General features: G+C 42.0%; 1 protein-coding gene across 4 annotated transcripts in view; it reads right to left on the bottom strand.

Moving 5' to 3' along the window:
* Positions 1 to 22,328, bottom strand: part of LOC121289087 (rho GTPase-activating protein 29-like) — a 112,157-nt gene that overhangs the window by 56,327 nt on the left and 33,502 nt on the right. For all 4 annotated transcript variants that reach the window (XM_041208109.1, XM_041208111.1, XM_041208110.1 and 1 more), the window contains exon 3: positions 969 to 1,109. In XM_041208109.1, coding sequence (XP_041064043.1) covers positions 969 to 1,109 — 141 coding nt within the window. The remainder of the gene's footprint in view (positions 1 to 968; positions 1,110 to 22,328) is intronic.

Genomic DNA, 22,328 nt, shown 5'->3' with positions numbered 1-22,328 from the left:
TGAGCATTGGTCCTATATAAAATGAGTCTGGAGAATTGATAATGGAAAACAGGGAAATGGCAGATGAATTGAACAGGTATTTTGCATCAGTCTTCACTATAGAGGATACAAGTAACATCCCAGAAGCAGCTATAAATCAGGAAATGGAAAGGAAGGAGAAATGCAAGAAAATTAAAATCACCAGAGAAGTGATACTGAATAATTGTTGGAGCTATGGGCTGATAAGTACCCTGGTCCTGATTGACTTCATCCTAGGCTCTTCAAAGAAGGTGTCTAGTTAGTGATAGTTGATGCATTGGTTTTAAAATTATTATTAAAAAATATATCCTTTAGGGAAGGAAATCTGCCATCCTTACCTGGTCTGGGCTACATGTGACTCTCGATCCACAGTAATGTTTGACTCAGTTGATCTCAGAATTGGCTTGGCAAGCCAAGCCAAACAATTCATGGGCAATTAATGATGGGCAACAAGTGCTGGCCTTGCCAGCGACACCCATATCCCATGAAAAAATAAATAAAAAATAACAGAATCTATGATTTAAGAATGGGTATCAAAAAGTGCACGTGTCTTAATGCACTAATGAGGGACTGACGTATAACATTTCATCTGAAAACTCTACAGCCTTGAAGTGGCAAGAAATGAAGGGGTGGTCAGGTCACAAGTGTGGGGGTGTGGGCAGGAGAGGCCGCATGAGAGGAAGGGGCACAAGCATCCATGTCAGCAAAGGAAGTGGCACGAGACGTACAAACAGAACATAAGAGAGGACTAGGTGAATGGAAAGGAAGCACAAATAGAATATTGCAAGAACATATATTGTGCTTTTAAGCAAATCCACACCGATATAAGTACAAGGGATATTTTAAGTACTTAGCTAAATTTATTTGAAAAGCAGTTTCAACAGTAAGTTAAATCATTTACTAACCTATTTTATATATTTCTATGCAGTTGAAGAACTGTTCAGTCTTACCTTTTACTTTAGAAATGACTGTCCCTGTTGCACTTAGAATGTCCACTGAATTTAATGACTGATGCTTATTAATAACGACCTTTAATACTCTTAAGAGCTCTCCCAGGCGCTCATGGGCCATATGATGCAAACTTTTACTTTCTGAAAGAAAAACATTTCATACATCAATGGTTAAGTTTGCTTCGTTAAAGAAACTTATGCCCAATAAAGATTAATCATTTACACAATGTGCTGAAAGTGCTTTACCAACAACTTTAGAAATGCAATAAACTCCCCAACTCCACAAAATTGCAACCTACTATAAAAAGAGGAGATCATACAGTCCCTCAAACCTGCTCTGCCATTCAATACAATCATAGCTGATCTTCCCTCCTCAAATCCACTTTCCTGCCCAATCCCCACAGACACCAAAAATCTATTTATCCCAGCTTGAATATGCTCACCGATGCAGCATCCAAAATCCACTGGGGTAGACAATTCCAAAGATTCATAACCCTCGAAGCGGGAAAGTTTCTCCCCACCTCAATCTTAAATGATCGTTCCCTCCTTATCCTGAAGCTGTGCCACTGTGTTTTATATTCCCCAGCCAGGGGAACAAGCCGCTCAGTGTCTACCTTGTCAAGGCCCCGATGTTTTAAAGAGATAATTTCTCATTTTACTAAACTCCAGAGAAAAAAGCCCAATTTATTCAACCTCTCACTATAAGCCAGCCCTCTCAACCTGGGAACGAATCTAGTGAATCCTTGCTGTACCACCTTTTTAAAAAAAAAAATCATTCATGGCATGCAGGCATCACTGGCTAGGCCAGCATTTATTGCCCATCCCTCATTGTCCTTGAGTCGGTGGTAGTGAGCTGCTTTCTTGAACCACTGCAGTCCATGCAGTGTAGGTACGCCCACAGTGCTGTTAAGAGAGGGAGTTCCAGGAGCTTGACCCAGCCATAGTGAAGGAATGATGATATATTTCCAAGTCAGGATGGTGAGTGGTTTGGAGGGGAACTTCTGGGTGGGCGTGTTCCCATGTGTCTACTGCCTTGTCGTTCCAGATGGCAGTGATCGTGTGTTTGGAAGGTGCTGCCTAAGGAGCCTTGGTGCGTTCCTGCAGTGTGTCTTGGTACACACTGCTGCCACAGAGTCAGTGGTGGAGAGAGTGGATGTTTTTGGTGGGGTGCCAATCAAGCAGACTGCTTTGTCCTGGATGGTGTTAAGCTGGAGTGTTGTTGGAGCTGCAATCATCCAGGTGGAGAATATTCCTCCACACTCCTAACTTGCATTTTGTAGATGGTGTACAGACTTTGCAGAGTAAGGTGGTGAGTTACTCGCCGCAGGATTCCTAGTCTCTGACCCGCTCTTGTAGCCATAGTATTTATCTGGCTAGCCCAGTTCAGTTTCTGGTCAATGGAAACCCCCAGGATGTTGACAGTGGGGGATTAAGCGATGGTATTGCCATTGAATATCAATGGGTGATGGTTAGATTCTCTCTTGTTGGAGATAATCATTGCCTGGCACTTGTGTGGCGTGAATGTTACTTCCACTTGTCAGCTGGATATTGTCCAGCTATTGCTGCATTCGGACATGGACTGCTTCAGTATTTGATGAGTCACGAATGGTGCTGAACGTTGTGCAATCACCAGTGAACATTCCCATTTCTGACCTTATGATGGACAGGAGGTCATTGATGAAGCAGCTGAAGGTAGTTGGTCCGAGGACACTACCCTGAGGAACTCCTGCAGTGATGTCTTGGAGCCGAGATGACTGACCTCCAACAACCAGAACCATATTCCTTTGCGCTAGGTATGACTCCAATCAGATTTTCCCCGACTCCAGTTTTGCTAGAATGCCTCGATGCCACACTCTATCAAATACTGCCTTGATGTCAAGAGCAGGTCACCCTTACCTCACCTCAGGAGTTCAGCTCTTTTGTCCATGTTTGAACCAAGGTTGTAATGAAGTCAGGAGCGGAGTGGCCCTGGCAGAACTCAAACGGAGTGTCGGTGAGCAGGTTATTGCTAAGCAATTGCCACTTGATAGCACTGTTGATGACCCCTTCCATTACTTTACTGATGAACAAGTGTAGGCTGATGGGGCGGTAATTGACAATGGTGGATTTGTCCTGCTTTGTGTGTACGGGACATACCTGGGTAATTTTCCACATAGCCGGGTAGATGTCAGTGTTGTAGCTGTACTGGAACAACTTGGCTAGGAGCACGGCAAGTCCTCAGTACTATTGCCGGAACATTGTCAGGACCCATAGCCTTTGCAGCATCCAGTGCCTTCAGCCATTTCTTGATATCATACGGAGTTAACTGAATTGACTGAAGACTGGCATCTGTGATACTGGGGACCTCTGGAGGAAGCAGAGATGGATCATTCACTTGGCACTTCTGGCTGAAAAAGATTGTTGCAAATGCTTCAGCCTTATCTTTTGCACTGATGTGCTGGGGCTCATCCTTCAATGGGTTGTTTAATTGTCCATCGCTATTCACAAGTGGATATGGCAGGACAGCAGAGCTTATATCCGATCCTTTGGTTATGGGATCGCTTCGCCATGTCTGTCACTTGTTGCTTGGCATGCAAGTAGTCCTGTGTTGTAGCTTCACCTCCAATGCAAATATGGAGACCAACTTGCACATGATACTTCAGGTGTGGTCTCAAGCCCTACACCAGGGCTTCCAAAACTGTGGGTTAGATTTTGCGGTGGCAAGCTCAGAGACAGCAATGGCTGCCATGGAGCTCAGGCTGATTTGTGACACCTGCGAGGCCCTATCTAAAATCATTAGGTTTTTGTTGGTAGGGGGTGGCCTAATAGACTGCTTTCCGAAGTTCAATTGCTGCTGCTGCAAAAAAGCCTGTGAAAAGGTAGGTGTTAGCTGCCATACTTGAATTGGATGAGCATTTGGAGAAGGAATTTACAATTTTTGAAGCCGACCCCTCAAAAATCTCGAAGGGTGTTGGCTAAAGAGAGACAGTCGCTGACCAATTCCTCTGGCAAAGCACCACCCTTTGCCTGAAACCTCATTATAAACACTGAGCCCGAAGATTTTTTTTTGAGGGAGGAAAGACAATAAAACAGTATTCACCATTTGCAAACTACCCATACATTCCTGGAGGCAAAGCCAATTCGATTGGACTAGGAAGGAGCACCCCTTGCCCAGTGTCATACCATTGTGGGACACTGGTGAGCTCTCATTTTCCTGCGTGTTCTTTCTTTAAACTGGGAATTAAAATAAACCTGTACACTTTTTTTTTGAAAAATGTGTGTGCCTCTTCAAGGTGACAGCAGTGCTGAAGAAATGATTTGCCCAGTAGTGGCTGCTGGTTACCCTCTGGGCTAAAACAGAATTGGCACTACAAGTGAAGTTTTCCTCTTCTCCTTGCTACTTAATTAAAAGACACTACCCCGCAAACAACAACCAAAACTCTTATACCACCCAAACTTTCACACTGCTGTTACATGGAACCTGGGGCATTAAAATGGGATCACACTGCTATGCAACTGTTGCAAGGCTTCCTTGTTCTTGTATTCCAATCTCCTTGCGATAAAGACCAACATGCTATTTACCTTCCTAATTGTTTGCAATGCCTGCAATGCTAACTTTCTGTTTTCCTTGTAACATGCTGTATATCCAAGTCTTTTTGAACATCAACATTTCAAAAATTCATGCCTTTTAAAAAAAAATTCGGCTTTTCTATTTACTGCCAAGGCAGTACTTCCTTACATTATACTCCATCTGCCACCTTGTTGCCCAGTTAACCTGTCTATCTCTTTGCAGCAACTTTATGTCCTCTTCATAGCTTGCATTCCCATCTAGCTTTGTACCTTCAGCAGGCCGGTATATATTACTCTCATACTTTCAGTCTCTTTGTCTGAGTCATTAATATAGACTGTAAATAGTCAAGGCCCCAGCACTAATGCACGTGCCACTCCACTAGTTACAGCCTGCCATAAATAACCAAAATTGAGAAAAAAAGATCAAAATGAAAGAATCCCCATTCTGATATATGTACATGTAAAATAAATAGAATATAAACAATTGTATTACGAACATACACCCACAGCAGCAATAGGAATGCCACAGGGGTAGTATGAAGATTAGAAAATGGAGATGCATTTTTTTTGAATGAATGGAGCCTTTACACTTGGGTATCTTGATCCCCAATGGCTTTTCTTGAACTGGCGAACTGTAGGGAAGAGCACTGAATCCAGCTATGCCACCCAACAGCTATGGGAGCACTTCGGTAAATAAAACAGCAGTTTGCTGAGGGTTACAGATGAAGTGGAAGCAGACTAAAAGTGCCTGGTCTCTTCAAGCACCTATTATGAGAATACCTGGATGATGCTAGGGATGAGAAACTAAAGTTAGGAGAGACTTGAGCTATTAAGGCTACTTCCACTACAGCAGAAAAGGCTAACAGAGAACACATGAGAAATAGGAGCAGGAGTAGACCATATGGCCCGTCAAGCCTGCTCCGCCATTCAATATGATCATGGCCAATCTTGGGTGGGAAAATGGAGTTGAAGCCCACTCCCCATATTCATTAATTCCCTGAGACCAAAAATCTGTTTATCCCAGCCTTAAATGTATTCAACGATGGAGCATCCACAACCCTCTGGTGTAGAGAATTCTAAAGATTCACAAGCCTTTGAGTGAAGTAATTTCTCCTCATCTCAGTCTTAAATGATCAGCTCCTTATCCTGAGACTGTGCCGCCATGTTTTAGATTCCCCAAGAGGTAGAAGCAATTTCTCAGCATTTCCCTTTCAAGGCCCTTCAGAATGTTTTAGATTTCAACGAGATTGCCTCTCATTCTTCTGAATTCCAGAGAATATAGGATAAGTAAATTGGGCTTATCATAGGACAATCCCCTCATCCCAGAGACCAATTAGCGAGCCTTCACTGTACTATGTCCAATGCATGTATATAGTTTCTTAAATGTGGAGACCAAAACTGCACACAGTATTCCAGATGTGGTCTCACCACAACCCTGTACAATTATAGCAAGACTTATTTATTCTTGCACACCATTCGTCTTGCAATAAAGGCCAATATGCCATTTGCCTTCCTAATTGTTGCTGCACCTGCATGCTAACTTTCTGCGTTCTTTGTACAAGCACACCAAAGTCTCTGAGCACTGATGCTTACAAATTGCACACCTTTTAAAAAATATTCTGCTTTTCCATTCTTATGACCAAAGTGCATAACTTCACACTTCCCTACATCATACTCCATCTGCCATAATGTTGCCCATTCACTTAACCTGTCTATACCTCTTTGCAGCCTGTGTCCTCCCCATAGCTTACGTTCCCACCTGGTTTGGTATCATCGCAAACTTTGATACATTACTCTTTGTCTCTCCATCTAATTCATTAGTACATTGTAAATAGCAGAGGCCCCAGCACCGATCCTTGCAGCACTCCACTATTCACTGCCAGTCAACTTGAAAAACCCCCTTTTTTGACCATTGCTTTCTGTCCATTATCCAAAACTCTACGTTTGCTAAAATATTATCCAACTCCATGAGCCCTTTTCTTGCTTATTAACCTTTTGTGTGGCACCTTATCGAATGCCTTTTGGAAATTTAGGTACAATACATCTACTGGTTCTCCTTTATCTACCCTACTAACTAATTGCTCAAAAAACTAAGAAATTTGTCAAATAGGATTTCCCTGTAGTAAAAACATGTTGACTTGTTCTAATCATCCTATATTTTTCCCAAGTGCACTGTTAAGACTTCCTTAATAACAGATTCCAGCATTTTCCCAACAACTGGTGTTAGGCTAACTGGTCTATAATTCACTGTTATCTCTCTCCCTCCTTTTTTGAAAAGTGATGCAACATTTGTTAACTTCCAATCCAATGGGACCATTCCTGGATCTAAGACATTTTGGAAAATCATAGCCAGCACGTCCAGTATCTCTGCAGCTATCTCTTTTAGAACCCTAGGGTGTAGGTCATCCAAACTAGGGATTTGTTGGATTTTAGTCCTGCAAGTTTCGCCAACACATTTTCTCTGCTGATATTAATTTCTCTAATTTCCTCACTTGTTTTAGCGCTTAGATGACTGTATATTTCTGGTATGAAACTTGTCTTCTACTGTGAAGACAGATAAAAAATATTTGTTCAATGCCTCTGCAATTTCCTCATTCCCCATGATAATTTCTCCTGTCTCTGCTTCGAAGGGACCAACATTTACCTTAGTTGCTCTTTTCCTCTTTATACACTTTACCTCGGTCCTTTGTGACATGCATGCCATGATCCTTACCAATGGATCTGCCACAGACCCAATACGAGTGCAAACTGGGATCAAGCAAGGCTGTCTCATCACACCAATGCTCTTTTCCATTTACCTTACCACAATATTCCACCCCATCTCCATGAAGCTCTCTGTCAGAGTGGAGCTACTCTACAAGACAATTGGGAAACTACTCAACCCACAACACCTCCATTCCAGAACCAAGAGCACCTCAAACTGTCATCGAACTGCAGTAAGCTGATGACGTATGAGCACAGAGGCTAAGCTTCAAACTATCATTGAATTATTTACAGGGGCAAAAGAATGGGCCTTAGGCTAAACATCTGGAAGACAAAGGTCCTCTAGCAGCCTGCTCCTGATGCACAACACTGCACCCACCTTTCCCCACATGACTATCAAGATCCATGGCGAACCATTGGACAACATTCTCTCTGAAGAGTTGTGGTGACTCATAACATTTGCTCCGTTTCTCTCTCCACAGATGCTGTCAGACCTGCTGAGTTTTTCCAACATTTTCTGTTTTTATTTCATACTTCCAGCATCAGCAGTACTTTGTTTTTATCATTGGACAACGCTGATCATTTTACATACCTTGGGAACCTCCTCTCAGTGAGCACAGACGATGACAATGAAATTCAACATTACCTCCAGTGTGCCGGGCACAGCCTTTGGCTGTTGTTTGAGAAAAAGTGTTTGATGACAAAAACCTCAAACCTGGCATCAAGCTCGTGGTCTACAGGGCTGCAGAGCTACCTGCCCTTCTGAATGCATCAGAGACATGGACAACATGCAACAGACATCTTAAATTCCTGGAGAAACATCACCAGCAATGCCTCTGCAAAATCCAATGGCAGGATAGGCACTCCAATATCAGTGTCCTTTCTCAGGCCAACAGCACCAGTATCGAGGCACTAGTTATGGTTAATCAGCTATGCTCAGCAGGCCACATCATCCACATGCCTGACACAAGACTCCAAAAACAAGCTCCCCACTTTGAGCTTCTTCACGGCAAGCAGTTACCAAGTAAACAGAGGAAATGTTTCAGGGATGTCCTCAAAGCCTCCCTGAAAATAATGCAACATCCCCACCAATTTTTGGGGACCTCTTGCTCAAGATCACCCAAACCCGAGAAGAAGCATCCACAAAGGTGCCAACCATTTCAAACATCCCCAACAGGCCCAGGTGGAGGCCAAAGGCAAACAGCAGAAGGACTGTACCAAAATCCAAGCATTCCAACCGCCCATCTCATCAAACACTACCTGCCCCACCTGTGGCAGAGTGCGAGGTTCCAGCATTGGACTTTAGTTGCCTCAGGACCGACAACCCTGGAGTGAAAGAAAGTCACCCTCAGCCCCAAGCCTATGATGATGATATTCCTGGCTAGTCTGCTCTCATATTCTTTTTCCCTTATCAAATTTTTGGTGACCTCTTCTGGTTTCTAAAACACTCCAAATTCTTAGACTTGCCACTGTATTTTGCAACGTTCTAAGCCTCTTCTTTTAATCTAATATTATCCTTAATTTCCTGAGTAAGCCACAGATGAGTCTGACTTTTTATTTTTCAATGGAATGTATTTTTGAAGATATTAATTGTTTCTATAAATGTTTCCCATTGTTCATTTACCTCCATACCTTTTAGTCTATTTATCCAATTAACTTTAGCCAGTTCTTCCCTCATACTTATGTGAATGGCTTTAAGTTTAAGATTGTTGATTGCGATGGGAGTATGTCACTTTCAAACCTAACATGGAATTCAATGGTATTATGATCACCATTTCCCAGAGGATCTTTTACCATGACATTAATAATTAACCTTGTTTCATCACATAATACTAGATCTAAGATAGCTTTACCCCCTTTATCCCAAGTTGATTCCACAATGCATTGCTCCATGAAACAGCCATGAAAACATTGTACAAACTCATCTTCTAGACCACTCTTGCCAATTTGATATTCCCAGTCTATTATTACACTGCCTTTGTTACAAACTCCAATAATTTCTTACTGAATGCTCTGCCCATTGATACAACTACTCTGAGGGGGCCTATAATCTACTCCCACCAGTGTTTTCTTACTCTTGCTAATCTTAATTTCTACCTACACTGGCTCCACTTCATGATCATCTGAGACCAAATCCTTTCTCACTAATGTCCTTATGTCATCTTTTACTATCAGGGCAAACCCTCCTCCTTTGCCATTCTGTCTTTCAAAAATATTGTGTAGCCTGGAATATTTATTTTCCACCCTTGAGCGCCTTGTAACCATGTCTCTGTGTCATTTATCTCTATTTGTGTCACTAGTTCATCTACCTTATTGCAGATGCTTCACTCATTCAAGTAACGAACATTTAATTTAATTTTTTTAAAACTTCTATTCCCTGAAATCTCCTTATTCACCAATGTACAACTCTAAAGTTCTACATAGCCTAAGGGGTGTGACTGCCTCCTGGAACAAAGTGTCCAGGTAGCCCTTCCCCTCCCTGACGCCCCACAATGTCCGCAACTCAGATTCCAGCTCAGCAACTCTGAGCCACAGGCCCTTAAGCTGCAGACACTTACTGCAGATATGCTCGTCCAGGATTGCAGTGCATTCCACAGATTTTCATATGCTGCAGTCACGACACACCACCAGCCTTGCCACGTCTGTCCAACCTCACTTGTTTAATTAGTCACTTAGTTAATAATTTACACAGCCAAAGTAATAGAAAGTTGTACTCACCTAGCTTGGAGACAATGAAGGAAATTCACCAAATGCTGAAGGCTGAAAAAAAATGTAGGAAAAGGAGCCCTCTTGGCCCCTCTGCACCAAATTCCCAACCAAATCACATTCCCATCTACTCACTCAATCTATGTCTCACTCGGATGTAGAGGAGATACCAGAGTATTTTTTAAAGATAATGATTGTCATATGGAGAAAGGCTATTTCCTATAAATGGTTAGTTCGTGATAAGAGAAAACCAATTTTTAAAACTGTCCCTGAAAGAATGAGGAGTGGAATAAAGAAATTTGACAAGTTGATGGTGCATGGAATGCTTTGTCATGGGAGTGTTGGGGATGCAGAGGCTACTATGCCTTTTAAAGAGAAAAAAAGAGGCTAAATATTTAAAGCAAATGAAGATGCAGGAATAAGGGAAAAGAATAGAGCGGTAGAACAACAAACAGGTCAAAAATTTCCAATAATCTACCACAGCAGCAACCCAAAATTGAATACAGAAACAGGTCACTGCAACACCAATCCTAGAACAAATATTCCTCAAAACTGTTAGGGAGGGACTTGCAGAATTTTGATTCAATGACTATGACAGAACAACAATATATCAACAAATCAGGATGGTGTGAGAGTTGTGAGGAACTTGGAGGCAATGGCGTTCCCATCTAAGTGGCATAGATTGCAGGTTTGGGAAGTGCTGTTGAAGAAACCTTAGCAAATTGCTAAGTTGCTGCAGTACATCCTGTAGAGTTGCCATTGCAGTTGTCATGCATCTGTGGTGGAGGAAGTGGTTATTTAAGGTGATGGACAGGCTGCCGATCAAGTGAACTGCTTTGTTTGATGATATCAAGCTTATTGACAGTCACTGCAGCTGCACACATTCAAGGAGGTGGAACGTATTCCATCACGTTCCTGACTTATGCCTTCTGAGTCAGCAACATTGATGGTCAGAAATTTGGCATCAGAGGTTGGCAGGCAAAACTGTAACTGAACAATGAGCTACCTGTAAAGAAGACAGTTTGGGAACAGACAACATATATTTCCACAAAGGGGGAAGGTAGGACAAACATATCCAGAGCTCCCTGGATGACAAAGGAGTGGGGACTAAGCTGAAGAGAAAAGCATGCTTATGACAGATATCAGGTGAATAATACAACAGAGAACCAGGCCAACTATATAAGGCTCAGAGGTGAACTGAAGCAGCAAATAAGAGAAGAGTATTGAGAGATACTGGCAGTTAACATAAAAGGGGGTCCAAAAGACTTCTATAGCATACAAATAGTAAAAAAGGTGGTAAAAAGTAGGAGTGGAGTCACTTAGGGACCAAAAAGGGGATTCATGCATGGAGGCAGGGGGCATGGCTAATGTATTAAACGTATATCTTTGTATCTGTCTTTACCAAGGAAGTTGCTGTGCAGGTCATGGTGAAAGAGGAGTACTTGATGGATTTAAAATTGATGAAGAAGTGATATGGGACAGGCTGTCTGCACATAAAAGTTGACAAGGCACCTGGACCTGATGAGATGCATCCAAGGATATGAGGGAAGTGAGAACTGAAATGGCAGAGGCACTGGCCACAATTTTCCAGTCTTCCTTAAAGTCATGAGTGGTGCCAGGGGACTGGAGAATTGCAAATGCTACACCCTTGTCCGAATGCCCAGCAACTACATGCCAGTCAATTTAACCCCGGTAATGGGGAAGCTTCTAGAAACAATAATTCAGGACAAAATTAATAAGTCACTTGGGTAAATGTGGGTTAATTAAGGAAAGCCAGCACAGATTTGTTAAGGGAAAATGGTGTTTAACCAACTTGCTTGAGTTTTCTGATAAGGTAGAGAGTTGATGAGGGTAATGTTGTGATGTGGTTATGTGGACTTCCAAATGGCACTTGATAAAATGTCACACAACAGATCTGTGAACAAAGTTAGAGCTCATGAATAAAAAGGTCAGTAGCAACACGGATGTGAAAGTGGTCGAATTTTAGGAAACAGTAGTAGTGAATGCATGTTTTTCAGACTAGAGAGGAAAGTTTGTGGAGGAGTTCCCCAGGGGATGGTATTAGGACCCCTGCTCTCCTGATTTATCGTTAAATGACTTGAACCTCAGTTTACAGGACATCATTTCAAAATTTGTGAACAATATAAAACTTGGAAGCATTGTGAACTGTGGTGAGGATAGTGTAGAACTTCAAAAGCACAGACAGGTTGGTGGAATGGGTGGACAAATGGCAGATGAAATTTGATGCAGAACATTGTGAAGTGGCTCATTTTGGTAGAAAGAATGCAGAAAGGCAATATAATTCTAAGCGTTGCAGGAGCAGAGGGGCTTGGCTGCATAAATCATTGAAGGTTGTAGGACAGGTTGACAGAGTGGTTAATAAAGCATACAGCATCCTAGACTTTACTAATACAGGCATAGAGTACAAAAGCAAGGAAGTTATGCTAAACTTGTATAACCCCAATTCAACCTCAACTGGGGTATTACAACCAATTCTTGGCGCCACACTTTAGGAAGGATGTGAAAGCATTAGAGGATGCAGAAAGCTTCACAAGAATGGTTCCAGGGATGAGGAACTTCATCTACTTAGATAGATTGGAGTGTTTTCCTTGGACAAGAGGTTAAGAGATTTGATAGAGATGGTCAAAATCTTGAGGGTCTGGATAGAGTATAAAAGGAAAAGCTGCTTCCATTGGTGGGAGAATCAAGAACAAGAGGGCACAGATTTAAGGTAGTTGGCAAAAGAAGCACTGGCAACATGAGGAACAATTTTTTCAATGTAGTAAGTGGTTAGAATCTGGAATGCACTGAATGAGGTGGAGCAGGATCGTTCAAGGCATTTGAGAGGGAATTGGATTATTGTTTGAAAAGAATATTCAGGATTAAGAAGAGAAGGCAAGGGTGTGGTGGGCTATGAACTGCTCCTTCAGGGAACCAGCACAGACACGGCTAGCCATATGGCATCCTTCTGTAATGTCGTCATTTTCTGTGATCTTTGATTGTGGGACCACTTATTTCTATCCATAGAACATTCCTTTGGCTGTTTAGGATGCTATGTTGTAGCTTCACCTCATTTCTAGGTATGCCTGGTGTTGCTCTTGGCATGATCTTCTACACTCCTCATCCAACCAGGGTTGATCCCCTCACTTGATAGTAATGGCAGAGTGAGGAATATGCCAGGCAATGAGGTTACAGATTGGGATGGAATACAATATGTTAAATTTATTTTTAATCTATCCTACTTAGCACAGTGATAGTACCACATAACATATCCTCAGTGTGCAGACTGGACTTTGTCTTCCAAAGAATTGCGCGGTGGTCACTTCAAACAACACCATCATGGACAGGTAGATTGACAAGGGTGAGGTCAAATAGTTGGTTCTCTCACCACATACTACAAGCCCAAACTCTCAGCTGGTTTGGCCAGCATTCAATACTCGTGAACCACTCTTGGTGATGGACACCAAAGTTCACTACCCTGAATACATTGTGCCCTTAGTATCCTCAACTAGGAAGAGTGCTGAAGGCGGTAATCAGCAAGAAGTTTTCCTGCTCGTGTTTGACACAACATCGTGAGACTTTATAGGGTCTGGCATCAATATTGAAGGACTCCAAGGGCAACTTCCTCCCAAATGTACACCATTGTGGTGCCACCAGGGTCTGTCCTGCTGCGAGATAAGACATACCCAGGGATGGTGAAGGAGGAACTTGGGATGCTGGCTAAAAAGGATGATTCGGAGAGTATCACTATGTCAAGCTACTACTTGACAGCACTCAAATTTTGGTACAATTCTCCAAATATTAGTGAGGAGGACTTTGTGAGATATATCCCTGAATTTGTGCTTGGGTCAAACTGGTTTTATTCTTATTCTAAATTTTGTAGTCATTTTTATACAACTGAATGGCTTGCTACGCCATTTAAGAGGGCAGTTAAGTTCACCCATACTATTGCAGACCTAGAGTTACATAGTGGCTGGACCAAGTAATGGTGGCAAATTTATTTTCCTAAAAACAGTGAACCAGATGGATTTTTAACGGCAATCTGGTAGCTTCACAGTCACCATTACTGATATTAGCTTTTAATTCCAGATTTATTTATTTAATTCAGTGAATTTTAAATTCTCCAGCTGCGGTGGGATTGGAATTCACATCTCTGGATCAATGGCCCAGGCTTTTGGATTGCTAGTCCAGTAAAATAATTACCCCTTCTTGCACAATGCATTTTAATTGAGTAAAAGGATAATTCAGAAAAAAATGTGTTGTACAGAAACACCGGTGGACTTGCAGCCAATTTGAACTTGCTTACAGGAAACAAAGTTCACTGAGCGAACAGGTGTGTGGTCAAGCTGGAGGCAATTTTAGCAAAACACCATTAACTTGCCACCTCAAATGATTTTGGATATGTACAAAGCCATTACACACTAACCTCTCTCTCAAGCCTCAAAGCATACTATCTCTTGGCTGTTGACATGTGCAGGATTCCAACATTAGCCTGTGTTCTTTGAAAGGGCATCTAAATATGGCTATGATTGCCATAGTAAGATCAACTCTTCTAACAGAAAGCATTTAATAATTAAGGACAATGACAACCAGTTTGTGAAATAAAAAGTATGCCTAATAGCTTTAACCATTTAGAAAATGGGCTTTAATCCTTGCTGGACTACATGCAATGCAGATCATCAGGATGACACTAGGGATGTGTTCTGAGTTACAAAGGGGAGGCAAGAACAACTAGGGCTGTATTCTTCTAAACTGATTGTTATGGGAAATAGGCAATTTGATAGATCTGTTCAAAATGATAAAAGTAATGGACAAGGTAAACAAAAGATGATTTCCACTGGGAGATAAATTGAAGATATGGGGCCATGGTCTGTGGAGAAGTACTATCTAGAAATAAGAAATATGTTTACCCAGAATTATCAGAATATCAAATGCTTCATCATAAATGATCTCTGCTAAAATCAATTATAGCTTTCAGGAAGAACTAAAAACTTACTCATTTATAAAAGGGTAAGTGGAAAAATAGCAGGAAACTGAGACAGTGTAAAACCAATGCAGCAAGAGCCGAACGCAGGCAAGAATGACTGAGCAGCCTTCTCTTATGCTAAAACTTTCAAAGCTTCTGAGAGAATTGCCAGGGCATAGAAGAGAGTCTAGTTACAACTCATTTTTCACTACGTTACAGCAGCAACAATTTTCAAAAATACCTCATTAGCCGTGAAGTGCTTTCAGACATCGAGCTTGTGAAATGCACTATATGAATGCAAGTTTCTTTCTTTCTTTTCACGCATTTAATCTATATCAATAGATAGCTTGTTCTTACAAATTCTAAAACTCTGGTATAGGCCAGCTATTCGCTTCTACCTTCTTCAAACACACACTGTGTAGTTACCATATCATAATTGACTCAGTATGTTATTGTATTTTGTAGAAGCATCGATACCAGTGGCACACCAGGACCTCTGGAGTCATATGCCATGCTATGGCAACATCGTCCATCAGTCTCCAATAGTTGTCAGCAAGCATGGTTTATAAATAAGTTACCTGTTGTTTTCCAATTAAAAAGTAGCTTTGTTTCAATAAGGAACACATACGAAAGAACTGGCAGCAAGATCTGCTAGTACAATTAACAGACTGTCTGCATTTGACACTTCAGAAGTGTGCATGACTTCAGCTAAAATGTTAACAGTACTTTATACACAAACTTTATAATGAAACAAAATTGGTTTTATCAGATTAGATTTTGCAAGTTTCCGCTGACTGGATGCAGACTGTTAGCTTTTAAGTTAAAAACACACACATAAGTAACACCACAGGTGTGCCTATGTTGACTTGAAGGATCTGCTGTTTGGTAATAATGGCACTCACCACGTTCAAGACAAAATCTATTTTATAAATAGATTATACCATGCAATCCACTATGTATTATACACTAAGTATATTGTACTGTTGCATGCAAAGGGCATTAGTGTGCTTCAGTTTGGAGTTTGATGAGAGGGGTAGTTTACTGAAGAGGGAAGGAGGTGATCCTTTCATTTTCTATCTTTCCTCAGTAAGAAGAGCAGGAGTCTTGGTAAGTAGGATCAGATAAGCATTTATTCTGTCCTTAACATTCTCTAAACTAGAGGAAGTAAAAGTAAAGGGAGTAATTCAAGGGTAAGTCACGGCAGGGCAGCTCGGCCAAGTGGAATGCTCCTCCTGCGATGTGGGAAGTCGGGAACACTCCTGGTGTCCAGGGCGACCGTGTGCAGCAAGAGTCTCCAGCTGCAGGTACTCAAAATCAGTGTTTCGGAGCCAGAACTGAACCTGGAGTCACTGTGGAGCATCCGCAAGGGTGAGATCTTTATGGATAGCATGTACAGAGAGTTGGTCACACTGCAGGTAAAAAAGAGTGCAGAGGCCGAAAGGGAATGGGTGACCACCAGACAGAGTAAAAACACCAGGCAGGTAGTGCAGGAGTTCCCTGGTCCACCTCCCTCTCCAACAGATTTTCCATTTTGGATACACAAATAGATATAAACAGGTATGATTGTGATTATGGAGACATAGCTAGAGGGTGACCAAGGCTGGGAACTGAATATCCAAGGGTATTAGATATTTTGGACAGATAGGCAAAAAGGAAGAAAAGGAGGTGGCATGGTATTGTTAGTTAAGGACGAAATCAGTGCAATAGGAAGAGGATATTGGCTCAGAAAATCTAGATGTAGAATTAGTCTGGGTGGAGCTAACAAGCACCAAGAGGCAGAAAACATTAGTGGGGGTTGTCTAGAGGCCTCCAAACAGTATTAAGAAGGTAGGAGATGGCATTAAACAGGAAATTAGAGATGCATGTAATAAGGGTGCTACAGTAAACATGGGTGACACTGGCAGGCCAATTTAGCTATAATACTGTGGCGGGTGAATTCCTGGAGTGTAGACAAGATGGTTTTTTTAGACCAGTATGTCGAGGAACTGACTAGGGAACTGGCTATCTTGACTCCATTCTCTTTCCCCTTGTCCAGTCCCTTCCCACCGACATCCGTGATTTCTCTGAGACCCTACGTCATACCAACAATTTCCAGTTCCCTGGCCCCAACCGCCTTCTCTTCACCATGGACGTCCAATCCCTCTACATCTCCATTCCCCACCAGGATGGTCTGATGGCTCTCCCCTTCTTCCTCGAACAGAGGCCCGAACAATCCCCATCTACCACTACTCACCTCCGTCTGGCTGAACTTGTTCTCACACTGAACAATTTCTCCTTTAACTCCTCTCACTTCCTCCAAATAAAAGGTATGGCTATGGGTACCCGCATGGGCCCCAGTTATGCCTCTCTCTTTATGGGTTATGTCAAACATTCCTTGTTCCAGTCTTACTCCGGCCACCCTCCCACAACTTTTTCTCTGGTACATCGATGATTGCTTCGGTGCTGTTTCACGCTCTCGTCTGGACCTGGAAAAATTTATTAATTTAGCTTCCAATTTCCACCGCTCCATCATTTTCACATGGTCCATCTCTGACACTTCCCTTCCTTTCCGTGACCTCTCTGTCTCAATTTCTGGTGATAGACTGTCCACCAATATTCATTACAAGCCTATCAACTCCCACAGCTACCACGATGACAGCTCCTCACACCCCGCTTCCTGTAAGGACTCTAACCCATTCTCTCCGCACCTTTGCCTCCGTTGCATCTGTTCTGATAATGCCACTTTCAAAAACAGTTCCTCTGACATGTCTTCCTTCTTCCTTAACCGAGGTTTTCCACCCACAGTGGTTGACAGGGCCCTCAGCCGTGTCCGGCCCATCTCCCGCGCATCTGCCCTCACACCTTTCTCTCCCTCCCAGATCCACGAAAGGTCCCCCTTGTCCTCTCTTATCACTCCACCAGCCTCCGCATTCAAACGATCATCCTCCGCCATTTCCAACAACTCCAGCATGATGCCACCACCAAACACATCTTCCCTTCACCCATGGTGGCATTCCACAGGGATCGTTCCCTCCGGGACACCCTGGTCCCTCCTCCATCACCCCCTCCCCCTCACCCCCTCCCACGGCACCTTCTCATGCAACCGCAGAAGGTGCCACACCTGCCCCTCCACTTCCCCTCTCCTCACTGTCCAAGGCTCAAACACTCCTTTCAAGTGAAGCAGCATTTCACTTGCACTTCCCTCAACTTAGTCTACTGCATTTGTTGCTCCCAATGCGGTTTCCTCTACATTGGAGAGGCCAAACGCAAACTGGGTGACCGCTTTGCAGAACACCTTCGGTCTGTATGCAAGTATGACCCAGACCTCCTGGTCGCTTGCCATTTCAACACTCCACCCTGCTCTCATGCACACATGTCCGTCTTGGCCTGCTGCATTGTTCCAGTGAAGTTCAACGCAAACTGGAGGAACAGCACCTCATCTTCCGACTAGGCACTTTACAGCCTTCCGGACTGAATATTGAGTTCAACAATTTTAGATCGTGAACTCTCTCCTCCATCCCCACCCCCTTTCCGATCCCCCCCCCACCCAACCACCTTTTTCCAATAATTTATAGATTTTTCCCCACCTATTTCCATTATTTTTAAATGTATTTCCATCCATTGTTTTACCTCTACCTTTTAGCCTATTTCGATTCCTTCCCTTCACCCCACCCCCACTAGAGCTCTCTGTACCTTGCTTGTCCTGCTTTCTACCCTTAATTAGCAGATTCCTTAGATAATATCACCACCTTCAACATCTTTGTCCTTTTGTCTGTGACATCTTTTGGTTGTCTCCACCTATCACTAACCCTCTCTCCAGATCTACACCTACACGCCGCCCCCCCCCCCCTTTAAACCAGCTTATATTTCACCTCTTTTCTATTTTTACTTAGTTCTGTTAAAGAGTCATTTGGACTCGAAACGTTAACTGTGTTCCTCTCCGCAGTTGCTGCCAGACCTGTTGAGTTTTTCCAGGTATTTTTACTTTTGTTTTGGATTTCCAACATCTGCAGTTTTTTGCTTTTATCTTAGGGAACTGGCTATCCTGGATTTGGTATTGTGCAATGAGAAGGGTTTAATTAATTAATTGTGCAGGGTCCTTTAGGGAGTGGGAACTATTATATGATTGAATTCTTCATTAGGATGGAAAGTGAAGTAGTCTGATCTGAAACTAGGGTCCCAAATCTTAACGGAAACTACAAATGTACGAGGCGTGAGTTGGCTAAGATAAACTGGGGAACTTCATTAACAGGCATGACGGTGGATGGACAATGGCTAATATTTAAGGAACAAATGTATGCATTACAACGGCTATACATTCCTTTCTTGCACAAAAACACAACAGGAAAAGTGGCCCAACCATGGCTAACAAAAGAAATTAAGGATAATATTAGATCCAAAGAGGAGTCATATAAAAAGTTGCTAGAAAAAGTAGCAAGCCTGAGGATTAGAAACAGTTTAGAATTCAGCAAAAGGAGGACCAAGAGATTGATTAAGATAGGAAAAATATTGATGAGAGGGAAAAGAGAGTATGACAGCAATTTGCAAGGAACAAAAGCCAGAAAACATTTTACTGTGTTGAAGATGCTATTTAAATGCAAGCTGTTGATAGGAGAATTTAGACACACATTGATGACGTGAGGCTTTTTTTCTGGCCCACTGGTACCAGCATACTGGGTGAGGTTGAAAATCACACTTGAAAAGGTGGAGCAGACTCAAAGGGTTGAATGGCCTACTTTTGCTCCTTTCTTTTGCTCATGCAAACCAATAAGCTCAATTCATCACTTTGTATTGGTCCCAGCAATAGTAACAGTCTTTTACCAAACAAGCAGTTACTCACATACCTCAGGAGCTCAAACTTTTCTCCCAAGATAAAAATCAAATTTGGACAAAAATTTACAATAATTGTACTACTGGACTTTTCTGTCCACTATAGTACATGGGGGCACAGTATGAAAATGCTCCAACCTACTTTTACACCACTGAAAGCAACACTAATAAATACAAATGCTGGAAGAAAATATATTGGTATATAATTACTTACTCAGTTCAAAACTCTCAAACCGAATATTTAACATTTAAAACTAGATGAAAATAATGATTACTGTGATCCATTTGCAGATCATTTTTTAAAATAATCCAACAATTACTTTTATTCGTTATTGTGACAGTAGTTTTGACACAATGGAAGCTGTCATATTTATCAATCTCTTTTCATGCATTTCCTGTGCAGATGCCTAAAGACTTCCCAGGTAAAAAAGGCCATCAACTCCTTCTGTACACTTATGCCAAGGACTTCAGTGGAGCATTGGAGAAACTTCATACTTGCAAATTCTTCTCCTCAGTCATTTTGCTAAGCAACTTGGACTTGGGTCTCTGCAGCAAGAATTTACCTCAAGAGTTGGCTAACTCCAAATAGTGTCCTAGACTCTGTTATTACCCTCTCCTTCCCCAACAAATGTGCAGTCAACAATTAGCATGGGGTGTGCCAAATTCAAACACATATGGTTATCATCAGCAGGCAGCACCAACTGACACAGGCAGTCAGTGCCATGCTCCTGTTACTCACTTTTGGGCGTAATTTCTAAGATCATGTATGCAAGTTAGGGAGAACTACAGCTTGTACCCTCAGTTACAGAGATTGATTATTTTCGCTAAAGATGTCTTTTCTAAGGGCAAAGGCTTCAAGAACGAAGTAATAGATTTGTTTTCAAAACAACTACATTGGAGCACAGCAAATCAGGGATACTCCAACATGCACTTAGCATTCTCAATCTGCACGATAATATACATTCTAGTAGGTCTGTCATAACTTGCATCATCATAAGCTGATATAAAATGCACCAAGGGACTAAGCAACATAATTTAGCTTCCCCACAACACGCATTCAGGCCCGTCTTACTCCAGTGGTGTGTGGCTGATACAGTCTGAAGCAAAAAAAATGCCAATCATGTCCAGCCATCACAGGTCTATTTTCAACAGATCTATTTCAAAGTGACTAATAAAAGCTTTAGGAGTACTGGTTTCCCCATTTTAAACACGCTACAACTTGCCCAAGTAGATAATCAGACTTATCAAACATTAATTGCTACATGCATTGGTGTCAATTTAAAAATAAGGTGTATATCATACATATATTTTTCCTTGAAGGACTAGATTTATTCTTAAAATGCAATAACTACTACAAGTTAGAAAGAAAAGGATTGGCTAAAAGAATTAGAAATCACCATAAACCAATGACAGGAAGAGCACAATATTCTGAATTTAGATTTTAAACAAAATCATTTAAAAGGTCCACACTCAAAACTTGTTGAAAAACAAATTTAAAACTGCATGTATCACAAATGAATCAAATTGTTATGCATGTTTTAAAAAAAAAGTCAAGGCAGAAACATGGAACAAAAGATACAATTAGCGTCAAGTTACTGACTAAAATGTCACTTGGGTAATAAAACCACAGCACAGTTAAAAGTACATCACCCGTGGAAATCCTTAAGGCAGGTCAGAGTAAATTCTTATAAATGATAGGAGTATTAAACCATGTTTCCTTTTTGGAAGAAAATCTGCCTTCCTTGCCTGGTCTGGCCTACATGTGACACCAGACCCACAGTAACATTGCTGATTTTTTGCCTGTTAAATGGCCTCACAAGCTACTCAGTTGTACCAAATCGATATAGAAAAATCAAAAAGAAAACTGAATAGACCATCTTGATTTAAAACCAGAAACGACAACACCCAGCCCCATCAACTCTGCCATGTCCTCCTTACTAACATCTGGGGCCAAGATTGGGAGAGCTGTTCCATAGACTAGTCAAGCAACATAGTCATACTCGTAGGATCATATGTTCTAGACTCCATCTCACCATCCCTGGGTATGTCATATCTCACCATCAGGACAGGCCCAGCAGACGCAGTGGCAAAGTGGTGTTCAGTCAAGAGGGAGGGACTTGCCCTGGGAGTCCTCAACATTGACTCTGGACCCTATGGAGTCTCATGGCATCAGGTCAAAGATGGGCAAGGAAACCTCCTATAAAAACAAAAAATGCTGGAAAAACTCAAGTATGACAGCGAGTGAAGTGGGTGAAACTGGAGAGAAGGTCATCGGTAGGTGAGGGCTAAGGAGAGACTGACAAAAATGTCATGCACACAAGACAAAGTGAGTGCTGATTGTAGTGGTAAGGGATAAAGTTGTTGATAGCAGCATAAAGGTATGAAGCAAAATGTGTGAATAGCAGAAGAAGGGTCAGCACTCTGCGAAAGAACGACATGGAACAAGTAACTGATGGCCCTTTTGGGGGGAGGGGGCAGTGGTTGGGGAAAACCACTAGCTTCGACATTCCCTTTGTCTTGTATCCATGACTTCTTTGTCAATCTCTCCTTAGCCCCCACCTAACGTTGACCTTCTATTCAGCTTCATTTGTTCCACCCCCTTAAACAGTATAAATGTAAGCACTTTT

Source organism: Carcharodon carcharias, chromosome 16 (genome assembly GCF_017639515.1).
Source record: "Carcharodon carcharias isolate sCarCar2 chromosome 16, sCarCar2.pri, whole genome shotgun sequence".
Classification (NCBI taxonomy): Eukaryota; Metazoa; Chordata; class Chondrichthyes; order Lamniformes; family Lamnidae; genus Carcharodon; species Carcharodon carcharias.
This window is presented reverse-complemented; position numbering and strand designations above follow the sequence as displayed.